Source organism: Onychomys torridus, chromosome 8 (genome assembly GCF_903995425.1).
Source record: "Onychomys torridus chromosome 8, mOncTor1.1, whole genome shotgun sequence".
Lineage (NCBI taxonomy): Eukaryota > Metazoa > Chordata > Mammalia > Rodentia > Cricetidae > Onychomys > Onychomys torridus.
Genome location: NC_050450.1, coordinates 39,284,967 through 39,302,987, shown reverse-complemented (window position 1 = coordinate 39,302,987; position 18,021 = coordinate 39,284,967). Strand labels below are relative to the sequence as shown.

Sequence of the window (18,021 nt, the reverse complement as noted above, 5' to 3'; positions counted from 1 at the left end):
CTGTCTGAGAAATGTGCTCCTCACAATAAGCCCTTTACAGAGATGAAAATTTACTGCTTTTGTGAAAAGGAGCATCTGCCAGCTTCAGATTTACAAACACAACCACAATCATTTGTCATTAGTCACAGGAAAAGTTGTGCATTAATTCTATACCAATCAGCACATCCTTTTCTCTGTAGAGATGGACAGATGCATAGTGTCCGGGAGTCCTCTCAGCTCTAAAAATTTCATTCTAGCATCTGAGAATTATCTTCCTTAGGGCTCCCTTCATGTCACGATTCCTCAAGCTGTAGATGAAAGGATTGACCAGCGGTGTCACCACTGTGAAGATGACAGTGGCCACCGTGTCCTGTAGTGAGTATGAGGATGAAGGACGCATATAGACCCCCAGGATTGCACCATAGAAGAGAGAGACCACGGTGAGGTGTGACCCACATGTGGACAGAGCTTTCTTTATCCCACGGGTAGAGGGCATCTTCAGGACTTTAGAGAAAATGTAAACATAGGAAACAATAATGCATGAAAATGGTGTCAGGAATATCACTCCACCCACGGTGAAGACCATGAGGTCATTGATAAAGGTGTCAGAACAAGAGAGTTTCAGGATAGGATAGGGGTCACAGAAGAAGTGGTGCACTGCATTGTGGGAACAGAAGGTGAGTCGAACCATAAGGAGAGTGTGCAAGAGAGCATGCAGGTTTGTGATGACCCATGATATGACAACCAGAAAGACACAGAGTCTGGGCCTCATCATCAGGGTATAGTGGAGTGGGTGACAAATGGCCACATAGCGGTCATAGGCCATCACACTCAGCAGGAAGCCGTCCATGTTGATGAATGTGATGAAGAAATAGATCTGGGTCATACACTCTGTGTAAGAGATGGACTTGCTTCCCACCATGTGATTCACCAGCGCCTTGGGGACAGTGACTGAGGAAAAGCAGATATCAACACTGGAGAGGTTGGCCAGGAAGAAGTACATGGGTGTGTGGAGATGAGGGTCACAGCTGATGGCCAGGATGATGAGAAGGTTCCCAGAGATGGTGATCAGGTACATTCCCAAGAACAGCCCAAAGACGACCTCTTCTTGCTCTGACTCTCCAGAGAGACCCAGGAGGAGGAATTCTGCAATTGTAGTCTCATTATCTCCACCCATATCTGGGGGAGCAGGGGGAGAAAGTATCATCAGTCAGTAAGATTGTTTGCCAACATTTAGACAAAAACAGTTTCTGTTTTGCAATGGTTTCCTGGTTGTTGACGAATAAATACCAACATGCTTCCAATATTGTAGAATCTTACAATAAAATCCCTGCTAAATTCAGCAGGGTGCTATTCTAGTGCCCCTACTTTCTGAACTACATTCTTGCTGGCTAAGTTCCACATGCAGGACATTTCCTACACCATATTTACTTTTGTCTAATAATTGAGGTGATGAATTTACTTTATAGATGATGAAATTTAGAATGGGACCACTAGGTCATTTAACCCCATTCATGGAGCCAAGGGAATAAAAAGTTCAAGCCAAGCTTAGTGCTTTTTTTCTTTAGCCTACATGATAATAGCTTTCACCTATGGAAATTTTAACTAAGGAGCAAGTGCTGTGTTGAGTCTCTATAGTATAATCTCCAAGTTTTTGTCTCTTTCCTACTTTCAGAGAGTTGGAAAGCATGGGACTCTGAGAGACCTGCCTGGTGGTTTTCTCGGCATTATGTCTGCCACTGAGCTCATGCGAGGGCCGCAGTGTGGGCCTTAGCCACCTCCCCCTGCAGTCAGAGAAGAAAAGTCTGCTTCAAGTGTACAGAGTGTTTGTCTGAGATGAAAAGCAACGCCAAGTGGTAAAGAAAATCTAATCAGTCTATCTCAAAGTCATGCACGCTCTGATAAAGCCCCTCTGCGGAGTGGACGGGTGGGTCCGGTGAGAGATATTTGGGCTGCAATGCTCCTGGGAGAATTCAAGGTGCTTGCATAGGAAAGCAGAGTACTCCTTGCCTACCTGATCAAAGGAAACAAAGAGGCGGAGGCACTGTGTCAGTGGTTCTCAAGCTGTTTGTCATATCTCCTTGGAGGGTGCATGGCAGATAGTCTGCGTACCTGATATTTACATTACAATTCATAACAGTAGCAAAATGACAGTTATGGAGTAGCAATGAAAATAATTTTATGGTTGGGAGTCACCACAACATGAGGAACTGTATTAAAGGGTCCCAGCATCAGGAAGGTGGCAACCAGTGCTCTGTGGGATAAGACCTGACTGCTGGGGTAGAGCTATACAAGGAGTATCTGGAGGGACTGGCTATAGATGGTGCTTGCTCTAGGTGTGGCGCCTAGTCCTGGAAGAGCTAATTGTTGAAATTAAGGGGAAAGTGCTGAGATAAGAAATCATTAAAATTGTTTATTAGATTTATTCGTTATGTTTTGTGTATAAGTGTTCTGCTGGCAGGGTAGGAAAGGGGCATTGGATTCCCTGGAACTAGAGTTATGAATGGCTGTGAGTCACCATGTTGGTCACACACCATGTGGGTGCTGGAAACCCAATCCCAGTTTCCAATAAGAGCAGTAAGTGCCTTTAACTGAGTTGTTTCTCTAGCCCCAAGAAATGCTTTTTTTTTTTTTTTTTAAACCTAGAGTAACTCCTAGAGCCACAGTGTTGGAGCAGGGGTAGAGTAACCTAGACAACGGTCCTGTGGTGTTGATAGCTTATGGCTACAGCACATGCTGAAGGGTGATGGAGGAAGTTCAACACCTGCTGTCAAGACAGATGTAAGAAAGCCAACTGGTAGGTCCTAAGGACAGACAGCATTCCCTTGTGTAAGAGTACCTAGACTGGGGACAGAGTTCCCAGAGCAGAGACAAAGAGAAGAGAGGAAATGCAATCTGAAGGGAATTTGCCCTACACACTTGAATTTGATGTTTAGATCACAATCTGAAACAAGGTGAGACTCTCCTGTGCTCTCCTGCTGTAGTACTTGTGACGGGACGTGGCCGGCATAGGCGTGTTTCCGCTGGAAAGTGATAGTGATACTTCAGCAAGCTGCACTTCCCTGGAAAAGCAATGTGTTCAGACATGTCACACCCTTAACTGCTCTCACTCTGACTGGATATGTGGCAGGCATCCTCTGAGGTAGAAGTCAACATCCATTGCAGCTTCCTCGTGGAGAGACAGAGCTGCTGTCATCGACAATGATACTTGGTTTGAGGGATTAACCAAGTTGACATCTGCTGTCATCCATCAGCCTCTTGTGAGCTGTGAGAAGGACTTTAACAGAAATATCTGATGTAGCCGTGTCCCTGAGCTTGGATCCCTGGACTGTACAATTAAAACCGAGTAGGTCCTAGGCTAGCCCAGTTCCCTATGTGGGACTCAGAAGAGCATGCAAAGTAGCTTAAGTATCAGACCCCTTTGTTACTGATTCACGAGTCACAGTCAATGAACATAGAGAAGAAACTGGCACAAATGTGGAGAATTGGCATGGAGTAGGACAACCTTGCATGGCTGAGAGAGCAGAATCTCCTTCCAGTAAAGGCTGATGGGAGCCTGTTCTCACAGCATCACTAACTCTAGATGTCTCCTCCTTATCCGCTTGTAGGACAAGCAACATTTCCCTCTGAACTTGGCTAGCTTCAGAAAGGTTTGAGGGGTGCCTCTCCCAGTGTCCTTCCTTATGGAGGGGTCTCTGGGCATCAGTGCTGTTGGATGGACTGGTCCTTAGCCTGTGTCCCCAGCCTTCTCACCTGCTGCTCTCCAAGGCTCTCAGAGAATCCAGGTCTCTACTGCTCCCGTCCTGGACTTGGATGAGGGGAAATTCACAGCATGGGGTGAGAACTGAGGGAGATCTCCTCACAGGGACATCTAGAGTGAGATACCTGGCTGTCTTTGGTGAAGCCTAGATGTTGGAGAGAAAACAAAGAGATGAAGGTTCTGTCTCTGGAGATCAGGACTTCCAAGAGGGTGAGACATTTGTTGTCACACTGGGGCATCCCAAGGGTTGATTCCTCAGAGGTCCTAATTAGGAGTATGTGCTCAGTGCTCAGTGCTCAGTGTTTGCATTCTGTCTGCTTGGGCCAAAGAAATAAGAGTAGGAAAAAACTTAGTTCCTGCATAAGTACATAGCCCACACTTTTGTATTTTCATTAATGTAAGCATTTAAAAGGACAAATTCTCCCTCTAAACATTCCACATTTCTGTGTAATTAATTTCCATTATCACTCAATTAAAATCCTCACTCCTTTTCACTGTGAGTTTTCTTTTAGTGTGTGTGTGTGTGTGTGTGTGTGTGTGTGTGTGTGTGTGTGTGTGAAGACATCTATTTACTTACAATATGACCCCAGTACAATAGGTGTCTACAGTACAAAACGGAAAGTCACAAGTGACTGAAGCTAAAACTTACAATGTACAATACATGTTGAGTTGTTAACAGGACAAATGTCAGACATCAGCCCTGGCTTTCTATCATTAGTATTTGTGTGTGAGTGTGTAAGTGTGTATCTGCATCTGTGTCTGTGTGACTGTATACATCTGTGCATGTGTGGGCCAGAGGCTAGCCTCTTGTGTTGTTTTTCTTGTGCTTTCCACTCTGTCTTTTGAGATAAGGTCTCTAACTTGCTGACTCAGTTAACTAGATGGTTAGTGAGAGAGAGATGGGGGGAGGAGGGAGAGAGTTGGGGGGTTCCCTTTTTCTACTCTCATGCAGTCTAGGATCATCTGTCTACAGAACAGTTGCCTCTCATCATGGACAGATATTCCCACCTCAAGATAACCCAACACAAACACACTCATGGGCCAACCTAATCTACACAATCCCTCAGTGAGACTCCCTTCCAAGGGGACTCTAGATTGACAAGCTGACAGCTAACAGTAAGCCTCACAGTGAATGTGGCCATCCTGACTCTGTATGGTGAAACTCATCTCGTTTCAGCTGTGTCCCCTGCAGCATTGCTAAGGTCATTTCTTCATTAGCATCTCAGCCTTTAATAATTCAGGACCATTTTCTTCTTTATGACATATCAGGTCCCTATCTGAGAGGTCTTCCTCCACTTGTCTTCTGTTTCACATTGGAGCCCTTGCCATCCTTGAGAGCAGAGGTATCCTTGAACCTAACCACATATCTCCCCACTGGTGTAGCTTCACCTGAGCTTGTCATCTGGTCCACAGTCACCAGGGCAGCATCTTCCCTGCACTGGAGCCCCTTCCATCCCAGGATCTGGGATCCAGACCATGAGGGACTTATATTCCTCTACTCTGATGTGCCTTATTTACAAGTTCCACCCAATGTGCATGGTTCACAAACTTTGCATGTGCCCCCTAAGACTCAGGAGGACAAGTGTATCTCCTAGTGACGCCACTCATCACTGAACACAAAACAATACAGAGATGGCTGCAGCTAGGGCTCCACTTCTGAGTTTCATGTGTCTGGACTAGGAGCCTGGTGAAGATCAAGAGGAAGGTTTCCTCCTGTGTAACCAGGGGCGTACACTCCAGCATCCTCAAGAGAACATAAGGAAAGTGCATTTCTAAAGCATCAGGAATGTCATGCCAGGACACTCAATGGGTGATGGAACATTTTTCTAACCACATTTCTCCCTTAAAATCTTTTTAAGACAGGTGTATGATATCTTCTCTGTCATCAATTGCAGTTGAAGTGGCCAGAAGGAAGTTTGTTGACACACCTTCATGGCTCGTATTCTTGTTGCCTAGACCTACCCACTGCAGACATTAGCACCACTGATCTTATCATCCTTTTCTCTCTTCCAGATTTTTCACTCATTCTTCAGTAACTTCCAGTGGGTATAACACAAATCACTAAATGCTCTTATTAATAAAAATACCCAGAGCCAGGTATTGGGCTGAAAGCTGAAAGATCAGAGAGCAAGCCAGCCACCTCTTACCTCTAGGAAATCCTCAGCCCAAGAGAGTTTCAAGAGCTCCTGTTTCCTCAGACTGAAAGCCTCTGAATCCTCACCCAAAGGAATCTTAATTGAACTGCTGCTAAAAGCCTCTAGTTTCTGATCCTCACGCCTTATGTATCTTTCTGCTTCCTGCCATCACTTCCTGGGATTAATGGAGTATGTACCACCACGCCTGGCTCTGTTCCCAGTGTGGCCTTGAACTCACAGAGATCAAGACAGATCTCTGCCTCCAGAGTGATAGGATTAAAGGTGTGTGTGCCACCACTGTCTGGCCTCTATGTCTAATCTAGTGGCTGGCTCTGTCCTCCGATCCCCAGATAAGTTTTTTTTATTAGAGCACAAATAAAATATCACCACAAATGAGTTTTGATGATGAGCCATTAAGGCAGCAATGGTGAAGAGCTTGCCATCTATATGCCATGCCAGTGAGAGAATCTACACCAGATGCAAGAAGCAGGGTTAATCACAGAAAGTTTTGTTATGTGATATTTTGATCACATTCTAATAATAAAGTTTGCTTTGAGTTATTGGGCAGAGCTAGCCACTAGCTAGCCAAAATTAACCATAGAGGTCTTGGGGGGACTGAGAACAGATAGGAGACAAGAAATAGTAAGGCGGGGCTGAGAGAGGATCTCAGCCCTTTTGGATTAAGGAGGTCACTGGTGGCTTTTCCATCACTTCTCTGATCATTCAGGTTCTTACCCCTATATCTGACTCCTGATTTTTTATTGATAAAGAACAATTAGATAAATGCTTCACAGTGTCATGGCAACCTTCTATGTTTCAGGAAGGAGAACACTGACTATAAAAAAAGCTAAGCTAGTTTCAAAGAGGCTATGCATTCCCAGACTTCCTCATTGAGCATTCAGAGGTTTGTTTCAGGTCCCAGGATCCTTTGGGAAATCCTGTGCCATTCCTTTTGTATGTCTGGCTCACTCTTGTTTACAAGTCAGGGTCAAGAAAGAAGTGCATAGAAGTAGATGATAACGATCATGCTGTAGCTTGAATGAGAAATGGCCTCCTTAAGATCTTGGATTTGAACCCACAGTCCCCAGTTGGAGATGCTGTGTGGTAACCTTTAGGAGGTACAGCATTGATGAAGGAAGTGCATCACAGGGGGCAGGCTTTGAAGGTTTCTAGCCTCATCCCACTTCCTGTTCTCTTTTTGCTGCTTCCTGTGTGTGGATGAACATGAGATCAGCCAACCTCCTGTTCCTGCTGCTGTGCCATGCCTTCATGGCTGTTAAGGACTCTCCCTCCTGAACTGGAAGACAAAATAAACTGTTGCTTCTCCAAGTTGCTTTTGGCCTTTTTGTCTCATTACAGCATCAAAAATTCAGTACAGATCTCATCTCTGAGCACAGGGAGATTCAGATTTCTTTCCTCATTTTCTGTGAAGGTTAGGATGGGAAGACTGTGTCTTAAGGGTATTGCCAGGGCTGGTGGGGCACTCCCATCCCGCCATTCAAATGGTCCCTTCTCTACTGCTCCTGCTCTTTCCTTTGTTGTCATTGTTGGACACAGATTTTTGTTGGGAGTATGATTCTGTCACATGTCAAGAAACAACAAGAGTGTCATTTCATTGGTTGGAGACTGAGAATAATAAGGTCCCATCGACATGTGGTATGTGAGGAGAAACTGTGCTTCTCAGGCCTCTAACAGCTCACTTGGGTTTGTTTGGGAATCCCTGGCAATGCTATAAAGTACCACTTGTCCCATGCATAATTTAGAAGTGTGTTGCTTGATTTCTACTATTTGGGATTACTTTCTAGATTTTTTATTGGTATTTCTTCTTGATTGACTTTTGTTTTGGTCAAAAATCATAATCTGTAAACTGTGTATGTGTGTCTGTTCCATACACATATGTGTATCCAGGTGTGTGCCTGTGCATATGCACATGTGGAAACCACAGCAGAATGTCTAGTGCCTTCCTTTATAAATCTCTAGTTTATTGCCTTGAAACAAGGTCTTTCACTAAACCAGAGGCTTGCCATTTCAACTTGGTTTGCTGGCCAGCAAGGCATTGGGATCCACTTACCACCATCTTACTATGCTGGGGTTATAGGCATTCACAGACTTATTTGCTTTTTATGTGGGGTGGTGAGTTATGGAGATTCTAACCAGGTCCTCAAGCATGCAGAGCAAGTATCTTTCCCACTGAGCCATCTACCTTGCCCGAGCCTGGTAATGTCACATGATCTGTGTCTGCTTGAAAGTACAATGTAATGTCAAGTGAAGAGATTAATAGTGTGCTCAGTTCTTTTTCACTGTCACTGCCCTTTTAAATATGTGTATAATTCCTGAGAGAGTTTTATTTCTGCCAATTTTTATTTAACATGAATGTTAAACTTTAATTTTGAATGCACATACATTTTTGGGTTGCACTGTCTTTCTTATGAACAGAAATGTCCCTTTTATGCTAGGAAATATTCTCAAAGTGTATTTTAGTCTTCCATTAACATAATTATGTCATTTTTTAATAAATTTGATGTTTGTATGGCATATATGTTCCATGTTTTCACTTCAGATCCCTGATAGAGTTTCACTAGATACTCTATCTTGTTTTTAAAGTTGTTTTCAAGGCAATAATAAACCCTTTAGAGTTATTCTATATCTCCCTCCATTTTTAAAGATCCCCTCATATATCACATACATACTCAAGTGAATCATATTTTTACCCACTAGGCTGACCTCTACCTTTTAATATGAGAGCTTAGTCCACTTACATTGAATGTGGTCACTGATCAAAAATCATTTACTCATGCCATTAGGTATTAAGATATAAATATAAACTTTTATAGGTTTTTTTCCTCATAATATATTTCATCAATGTCATATTTTTAGAAGTCAGTTGCAGCATGCCAGTTTAGATTCCTTCTTCTCTCTTACTCTGTTTATTTTAAGTTACTTTCTTAGTGGCTCTCTTGAAATTATAACAACTGACTTGTGATAAGGCTAACTTGAGATTTATTAGGATATACTTTTTAAAATAGTTTATTTTTATTTTATGTGCATTGATGTTTTGCCTGCATGTGTGAGGGTATTAGATCTTGGAGTTTCAGACAGTTGTGATCTGCTATGTGGGCACTGGGAATTGAACTCAGGACTTCTGGAAGAATAGTTAGTGCTCTTAACTGCTAAGCCATCTCTCCAGCCCCTAGGATATAATTTTTATTAAAGATCTATTTCTTCCAGTTATGGTGTGACACACCTTTAAATCCAAGCACTTGGGAGGCAGAGGCAAGAAGATCTCCGTTAGTTCCAGGCTAGCCTGACATACATAGTGAGACCCTATCTCAAAAACAAATCTGAGTCTGAGTACTATGTTGTGTTAGTGGTATTAGGCTAAGCCTCCTGACTTAAGGATGTCATTGATATTTCTGCTTGTTTTAGAGTGGACCTGTCCATTTGTTAATTTTCCAAGCTAGTTTATTGATTGGTGACCATCAGACCTCTTTGGTGTATAACATTTATGTCCGTGTGTGCATGCATTCATATGTGTGTGTGTGCATGTGTGCACAGAAGCCCCAGTTATGTGTAGTCCCTGAAGGAACTATTCCACCTTCTCTGCAGTTAGTTAGTACACCAGCAAAGTGCACTAAAAACAAAACAAACAAACAAAAAAGCGTTCTTCTAGTGGACTGACAAGGCCCTTGTTACAAATTGGAAGAAATAACAGAGAAACGTTGCTGTCGCCTTAAGCCTCCTAATGAATGCCACTCACAGAGGGGAGTCTCTGCATCCTATGTGGGAGACAAAGTAGTTACCTACAGTGTTCCCTCAAGGATTCACAAGACCAGCCAAAGCAGTGGGCCCCAAATTTTGGTAGAACAGCATTCCCCCATGGCCTCTGTAACATCAGCCAGCCCCAGTGGGCAAGTGGACTACTATCCCTATGAGCACAGTAGGGCTGAGCAATGGGGAAAGGTGGGTGGCTCATGCCTGCCATCCTCTTACCAAAGAACTATGGCCATTTCTCATGAAGTGATGCTGGCTTTTGTCATTGTTGAAGCAGGATATGGAGTTCTAAATTGGTTAGTGTGATTGGAAGTCTGTTTTACTTTCTGTATGAGGCAAGATATCAACCCTTAGAGATTTCCAACCCACTTTTATAGCAGCTGGGTCTAATTCTGAACTTTTCTATTTAAATCAACCAAACTTTTTGCAGACTCACTAAATTGGTTACAAAAATGTTATATGTATTGAATAGTATTGTTATATCAAAATAGATTATAAACATCCATTTCCATGAAAGTTTAGTACCAATCTTTGTGGTTCCTGACAGATTTTTTGGCTGGTATTTTATTATTTACAGCTTCTTCCCTTCCAGCCCTAGAGGTAAAACTAGAGCCTCAGAGCTCGGGCTGGCAATGAGCTTGCATCCTCCTGCCTCAGTGTCCTATGTGTTAGGATCACATGCATGGGCCTCCACACTTGGCTTTGTGTTGTGTGAATGTGGGAATGTGAGGGGAAATGTAAGGAAGGCTGGCATCAAACTGGCTTCCTGGGAGCTCTGTGTGTCCACTAAAGAGCTAAATGGTGAATTAATTCTTCATGTGATTGTCTGGCAGGGGGAGGGAGGGGTGCGTCCCAGGACTCCTGGCAGCAGACAAGGAGCTCCTCATGGTGGAAGCTATTGCTAAGTGAGTCTGGAAGAACCCCAAATACAAGTGCCCTTGTCAGAACTCCATGCTGATCCCTAGTGTGCTGACCAGTTACATCTGGATGAACACCACGAAATCTAGAAACTGTGATTACACATTAAAGTCACACTCTGTGCTGGCACACCACACACAAGCATTTAAAAAAGTATTCATTTATTGAGTAACCATTGAGGTGGTTGAAAGCAGGAACCAAGCATGTTGTCCTTCACAATCATCCAAGTGCCTGCCTCAGAATCTGTTCATGGCCCCAGGGAGTGTTCCTAGGACATAGTCTTGGCCCTCTACCTTCATGGCTGGCTTGTTATACAGCTCATCAAAGGATCAGAAGTGAAGACAGAACCAATGCCTGATAGCAGACTGTTCAACAGTTGAGACTCTTGCAGAAACAACTACCATGTATTCTTTCACTCCAGGCTGGCGGCAGGAACAAAATAGGGCACGTTTGTCTATTCCCTTCATGTTTCCCAGCACTTGGTAGTTTATTTCTCTATTTCAATGAAGTCTTGGATACTTCTAAGGATCATTAGTGATTCTATGGACCTGGACAGGTTAATTTTGCTGTGATTCAATTTCCTTGAGCTGTAGATGGGAGTATTCTATCACAAGTATGTGCAAGCCTTAAGTAAGATGGGGCAGAGATAAACCAGGTATGGTAGCACACACCTTAAGTCCCAATACTCAGGAGGCAGAGGCAGGCAGATCCCTTTGAGTTCAAATCTAGCCTCATCTACATAGCGAATTCCAGGGCAGCCAGGGTTACATAGTGAGACTGTGTCTCAAAACAAACAAAATTTGATGCAGAGATAATCTGTATTACAATACTTATTGAATATTACAATAATTCAATAAGTATTATCATATATTTCATTCAACATTATGCTGCAAAGATCATTTGTAAAACTTTATTATTGCACGTGACCTTCAGATGGTATATGCGCCTGAAGTCCTTGTGTCCACTAGCATTTTCTAATACTGCCAGACACAACCATGAAGGGCACACTGAGGTGTCACATGAGGTCAGCAAACAGACTCACCAAAACTTCTCTCATGTTTATCTCTAAAATAAAGGTCACCGGATGCATTCTAAATGTAGACAATAAATTCACAGTTTTATAGCTATGAGCATTCATCAGTGTCATATTTAAAGACAGCAACATGAACATAGGACCTAGTAAGAAATACAGTCATGAAGATTGTACTTACACTGCCTCAATTGCTCCAGTATTAGTTTTCTCTCTTCTAAAATTGTCTAGCTGTAGAATTTTGATGAAATGAAATCTCCTAAATATGAGTTTTCTCAGGGCTCCTTTGACATCATGATTCCTCAGGCTATAGATGAAAGGATTGACCATGGGTGTCACCACTGTGAAAAAGGCAGTGGCCACTGTGTCTTGTACCGAATATGTAGATGAAGGGTGCATATAGACCCCCAGGATTGCCCCATAGAAGAGGCAGACCACAGTGAGGTGAGAACCACATGTGGACAGGGCTTTTCTTATTCCCTGAATGGATGGAAACTTCAGTACATTGGAGAGGATATAAGCATATGAAACAGTGATACACGTGAATGGTGTGATAGAAGTCAGCCCACCTACAGTGAAGGCTGTGATGTCATTGATAAAGGTGTCAGAACAAGAGAGTTTCAGGATAGGGTAGGGGTCACAGAAGAAGTGGTGTACAGCATTACGGGAACAGAACGTGAGTTGAACCATGAGCAGAGTGTGCAAGAGAGCATGCAGGTTTGTGATGACCCATGATATGGCCACCAGGAGGACACAGAGTCTGGGCCTCATCATCATGGTGTAGTGGAGTGGGTGACAAATGGCCACATAGCGGTCATAAGCCATCACACTCAGCAGGAAGCCATCCATGTTGATGAATGTGATGAAGAAATAGATCTGGGTCATACACTCTGTGTAAGAGATGGACTTACTTCCCAACACGTGATTCACCAATGCTTTGGGGACAGTGACTGAGGAAAAGCAAATGTCAACAGTGGAGAGGTTGGCTAAAAAGAAGTACATGGGTGTGTGGAGATGAGGGTCACAGCTGATGGCCAGGATGATGAGAAGGTTCCCAGAGATGGTGATCAGGTACATTCCCAAGAACAGCCCAAAGACGACCTCTTCTTGGTCTGACTGCCCAGCAAGTCCCAGGAGGAGGAATTCTGTGACTGATGTCTGGTTCTTTCTGTCCATATCTGTGGGGGAGAAAGTTCCATCTCGGGGTAAGATTGGATGTCAACACTTAAGCAAAAACATCATAAATTTGGGAGAGCTTAACTGTTGGTTAAGAATTTACTAAAACTGAGTGGTCTCACTGAGCAATTTTACAGAAGAGCCTAGTTAATTTTAATAGGGTTTGATTACAATAACTGTGTTCTTGTTCTCTCCTGTTTGTGTATATAGGTTCTTTCCTGTGCAAAACTTCCCTTTGCCTAATAATTGTGGTATTATTTTATAGGTGAAACAACTGAGGCTTGAGGCAATGAGGTGATTTATCCAAATTCACAGAGCCAATTAAAGTGACGGCCTCAAATCAGTGGAAGTGTTGTGTTGTGGGGCTGTGTTGTTTTCTTTATGCTATGGTTTAAATAACTATCAATTATTTAAAATGTCACCCAGAGGTAAATCCTCTATCTGGGGCCACACTGGAACCCTGGAGGTTTTATCCGTGGCTTTTCTAATTTCCTCTTTGTGGAGTCAAGAAGTCAGATGAACAGTTTTGTTCGGAGTCTCACTGTCCTTAAGCTGTCATCCGTCAGCTGCTGGGACGTGTGGAGCTGTCTGAGAGGCCTTCATCCCCCTCCTGCAGGTCGGGGGCGGACGGGGCAGATCCCTGAAGCAATGGATTGTTTCTCTATTGGAAGAAAGAGATTCACAGACTGAACAAGAGCCAACTCACGTGGAGCATCTAAAAATAAACTTCAGGACTCAGAAACCAGAAAACCTGGGAAGGGGAAGTGAGAGGGATGACTGTGTGTGATCCGGTCCGCCTGCTGGGACAGAGGGTGCTCTAGTGAACAGTTTGAGAGGACTGGCTTGTGCAGACACTCAGGAAGTAATGATTCAACTGCTGAGGGAGTCACACCAGGGAAATTCAGCCAAAGTGCTAAGATGTGACGTCATCTAGCTGAGATTAATACCCAGACCTGAGACACGGTGAGGAGTAATAGAAAAAGCTGGAACATGGCTAACCCTCCTTAGAATATGAGGGATGAAGGCCAGGGAAAACTCAGTGGGTAAAGTGCCTACCATCAAGCCCAGTGACCTGAGTTCAATCAGCGGGACCCATGTGTTGGACAGAGACCCAACTCCTACATGTTGTTCTCCGACCTCCACATGTGCACTATGGCATGTGCACACATGCTCTTACACACAAATAAACACTATGAGAATGTTTTTAAAAGAACTTGAGGCATGAGGGAGTGATAGGTGGCATCAACACACACAGGAGGGTATTGGTTCAGTATACATTACCTTCCAGTCTTCTGGACAGCTCCCATAGTGGTATCAGAGATAGAGAGGGGTGGTAGGATTTCAAGGGGAGATTCTTGTGGTTGAAAATCATGTGGGATTGACACTAGCCTGGATGCTCTTGGTACAGCATCTCTGTTGATATAAGGATTGGCTGTAGGAGGCTGTTGCTGAATAATATATTATCATTTCATGGTTTAAATCCTGAGCAAGTTGGCCTTCCATAGGAAGTCACACACCACAGCACATCGTGTACCTAACTCCTCTCAATGATTGTATGTTCTTTGGGCATCCCCTGTAATAGAATTCTGCACCACCACCACCACCACCACCACCACCACCACCACCACCACCTCCACAGCCTCCTGGTGGGGAGAACATGCTTCTATGTGACTTCAGTACATTGACTCTGATTTCATCCATTCATTATCTCTTATGAGCTGGCCTAGTGTGTGTCTATATGAGACACCCGGCATATCTGCGTCATTGTTTGTAATCCTGGACCATTAAGTCTGTTTAATCCCCAGGTTTAGGTCCAAGCTAACACCCCTCTGTGGGGATGGGCAGGATGTCTAAGTGGCCTGACTCTAGGACACTATGCTGTATAATTGGCACTAAAGAGGCTTTTAAAAGGGGCAAACAATGGGCACGAACATGGAGATGAGAGGGTGAATAAGGCTACCTTGTGTGCCTGAGATATCCAGGGGTATAGGAAAGTGAGGCTCTGGGCTCTGGGCTTCTAGCCATGCTTGCTGGTAGCTGTGTGCTCTGTTTAGCAAATCGTACCTCTCTGTTTTTGCCCTGGGTGTGTTTTTGCTATGCTCTCAGCAGGGAGTGAGAAAAGGGCTGGCATGTATGAGGGACAATGGGCTTTTTCTCCTTGGAGCCTGGTCAGATGCCGAGGAACTCGGTGGGTCTGTCTTCGTTTTTCTCAGTATCATTTCACAGGTTTGAATCCATGTGAATCCATCTGCTGTTGGAGGTGAAGGTGCTCTCCCTCACTGCTTCCCCGGCCCCTCTCACCTGCCTTTCTCTGCTGCTGTCAGGGCCTTCCCAGAGTCCCCATCTCTGCTGATCCTGTGCTTGACCCTGAAGGACAGAAAGTCACAGTTAGGGTTGAAAACCAAGGGGCCTTTCCTCACCGGAGAAACACGTGGCTCCCTCTGGTCAAGCTTGGATGGTTGGAAACTAATAAGCAGATCCTCCATCCCTTGAGATCCTGCTTTCCATAAAGATCGCTGCCAAGTTAGAGTGCCCCTTGGGCTGAGTCCTCAGAAGTCCTCATTAGGGGTGTGTACTAAGAACTCACTGTTTATATCCTTCCCACATTTGGAAACTGGGCCTGCAGAGGCTCTTTCTGTTGGGTTTTTTTTTCCCTTGAATGTTTTTAATTGTTTGTTTTATTAACTTATTAGTTTTAGTGAAATAATTGCTTTCATTCTGATATATGTATATATCTGATATATATATAGTCTATCATATGATAGACTATATATCAGCATACTTTGCTCATGTCCACTCCCTTTTCATCCTCTATGTCCCAGGCCAGTCTTAACTTCTTGTTAATTTCCCCTCCTTCAAGTCTTCATCTACTTTCAGGTCATATATATATATGTATGTGTGTGTATACATATATACGTATATGTGCTTACATACACATATACATATATGAACATATACACATATATTTAAATCTGTATCCACATGAAAGGAAGCAGGACATTCACCCTTCTTCCCCTGCCAATCTCTTGCTCTTCCCTCTGAACTTCCATTAGACCCTCCCTCCTCCCTCATAGTCCTGTATTTTCTTAAGCAAATAATTGAAGAAGACACCTTTTGAATTGTACTAAAGTGTGACTGCTAATTTAAAAAGTGGTTTTGAGTCATAAGTTTGTTGCTGTTGCTACAAAACCTTTGCCTAATCTTTTTTTCTCCCAGAAATGTATCATTTTAACTTTTCTTCTTATATCTGTTTCACTTTGAGTTAATTTTGTATATAATGTGAAGCTAAGCTGTGTTGAGTGTTTTTAATATGGTTACTTAATTATCATGACTATTTGTGGAAAAAGTATATTCTTCCATTGAATTGCTTGGGCAACTTTGCCTCACATCCATAGGTCATGTGTGAGTGGGCATACAGGTGAATTAAATGTGTCCCATTGATCTACATGTCTATGCTTTTGTTAACCCTTTGTGACATTCTAGTAAACCATGAGATATAATGATAGGAATCCCCCAGCCCTGCTCTGTTTCGAGTTTGCAATATTAGTTCATTTCCCACAGCAAAGGTAATATCAGTTTGTCTGTCTCTTGAAAAATTAATTCTTCTGTGTAATGTGATTTGGCTCATGGGAAATCTGTGTTGTCTTAAGAACCACTGATTTCCTGTAGATAAGGGGTTTTCAAGTCTTCCTTTTCCACTTTTCAGGTTTCCTTTTTATTAGTTGTTTTTGGTTTTTTGTTTCTTGATATAGACTTTGCATGGGTTATCTCAGATTTAATATTTTAAATTTTATTTTATTTTATTTTTGAGACAGGGTGTCACTGTTTAGACTTGGCTGGCCTAAATTTGTTATGTAGACCAGACTTTCCTGAACTCAAGAGATCCTCTTGCTTCTACTTCCCAAGTGCAGACTAAAGGCATGCACCACTACACCAGCTCAAATAATGTTATACTATTCTAATGTATCACTTAAGAAATTGTGGATTTCCAGTTGTTCACCGTTGCTTGTATAGCAAGATGATGAATATTGAATGTTGACTTACGTCCTCCCATGGTCTGGTATAGTTAGCTTCGGCTGTCATTTGACATAACCCAGAGTCGCCTGGGAAGGGGAGATCTCAACGGAAGAACTGCCCAGATCAGAAGGAGCTGAGAGCATGCCTGTATGACATTTCCTAATTGCTCATAGAGTCAGGTCCTGTTGACACCACCACCCTAGGCAGATGAACCTGTGAAACTGAACAAGCGAGCCAGCAGGTGGCGGTCCTCTGTGGCCTCTGCTTCCTTTTCTGTTCCAGGGTCCTGCCATGAGTTCCTGCCTTACCTAATGATGGACTCTAAGCTGTAAGATGAAATTTACTCTTTCATACTCAAATTGCTTTTGGTCAGGGTGTGTGGGGGACCAGCCCCCACTTTGATGGCCAGGGAACTCTCAAGCAGGGAGAAGTGGGAAACATTTAGATAGAAAGAGATATCTAGACGCTGAGAGGAAAGACAGAAACACAGGACAGCCTCGGGAGGGCCTGGGTCAAAACCCCCCAGCCCACAACTTGATTCCAAAGGGCTTTTTATAACAATGCCATGGGGCGAGGCAAAAGACCTCCCCCTTGCTAGATACAGGCAAGTGTAGACCCTTTCAAACACCTGGTACCCAGGCCCATGACCCAATCATCCTCTTATGCAGACCTGCTGGGTAAAGCCACCAGGAAACCTCGGTGGGCTCCAAAAATGGTGTTTTTCACAGCAACAGAAACTAAAGGAGGGCACCTGCCTAACTACAGAATTAGATATTTGGTAAAGTTTATGTTTGTTTGTTTCTCTGCAGTATTAAAAATCTTCTTTAAAGATGTTATAGAAAGTCACATTATCTACAGACAGGATGAGGTTTTAATTTTTTTTTCTTTTCATCTGTGTATCTTTTCTTGCCTTTCTACACTGGCTAATATTTCTACTCCAACGTTTTATAAGAGGAGCTGTGGACATCACTTTCCCTTGAGGCACAGTCAATATTTCATCTTAGATAAATTTAGTGCTGTACTTTGTGGCTGTTGTTTAGATGGTTTATTGTCTTTTCTTTTGTGGTGCTGGAAATTGAACCTAGAGCCTTGAGTGTGCCAGGCAAGCACCGTACCACTGAGCTGTATTCCTAGCTCTCGCTCTATGTGTTCAGTAAAGACTCTTTGTTTGGTGGAGGAGGCCTTTGATTTGGAATGTATTAGGGATTTCTATAATTATGAGTTTTTCTCTTGTT

General features: G+C 43.3%; 2 protein-coding genes across 2 annotated transcripts; both read right to left on the bottom strand.

Moving 5' to 3' along the window:
* Positions 1–232: 232 nt before the first annotated feature.
* LOC118589960 (olfactory receptor 1361-like) lies at positions 233–1,156 on the bottom strand. Its single transcript, XM_036197684.1, has one exon. The coding sequence runs from the start codon at positions 1,154–1,156 to the stop codon at positions 233–235; it is 924 nt and encodes a 307-aa protein (XP_036053577.1).
* An 8,609-nt stretch (positions 1,157–9,765) lies between these two features.
* LOC118588652 (olfactory receptor 1361-like) lies at positions 9,766–12,769 on the bottom strand. The gene is made up of 2 exons (XM_036195218.1): positions 11,850–12,769; positions 9,766–9,838 (listed from the first exon to the last, which is right to left on the bottom strand). Exons 1-2 carry the CDS (start codon positions 12,767–12,769, stop codon positions 9,766–9,768), a joined length of 993 nt encoding a protein of 330 aa, XP_036051111.1.
* Positions 12,770–18,021: the final 5,252 nt, after the last annotated feature.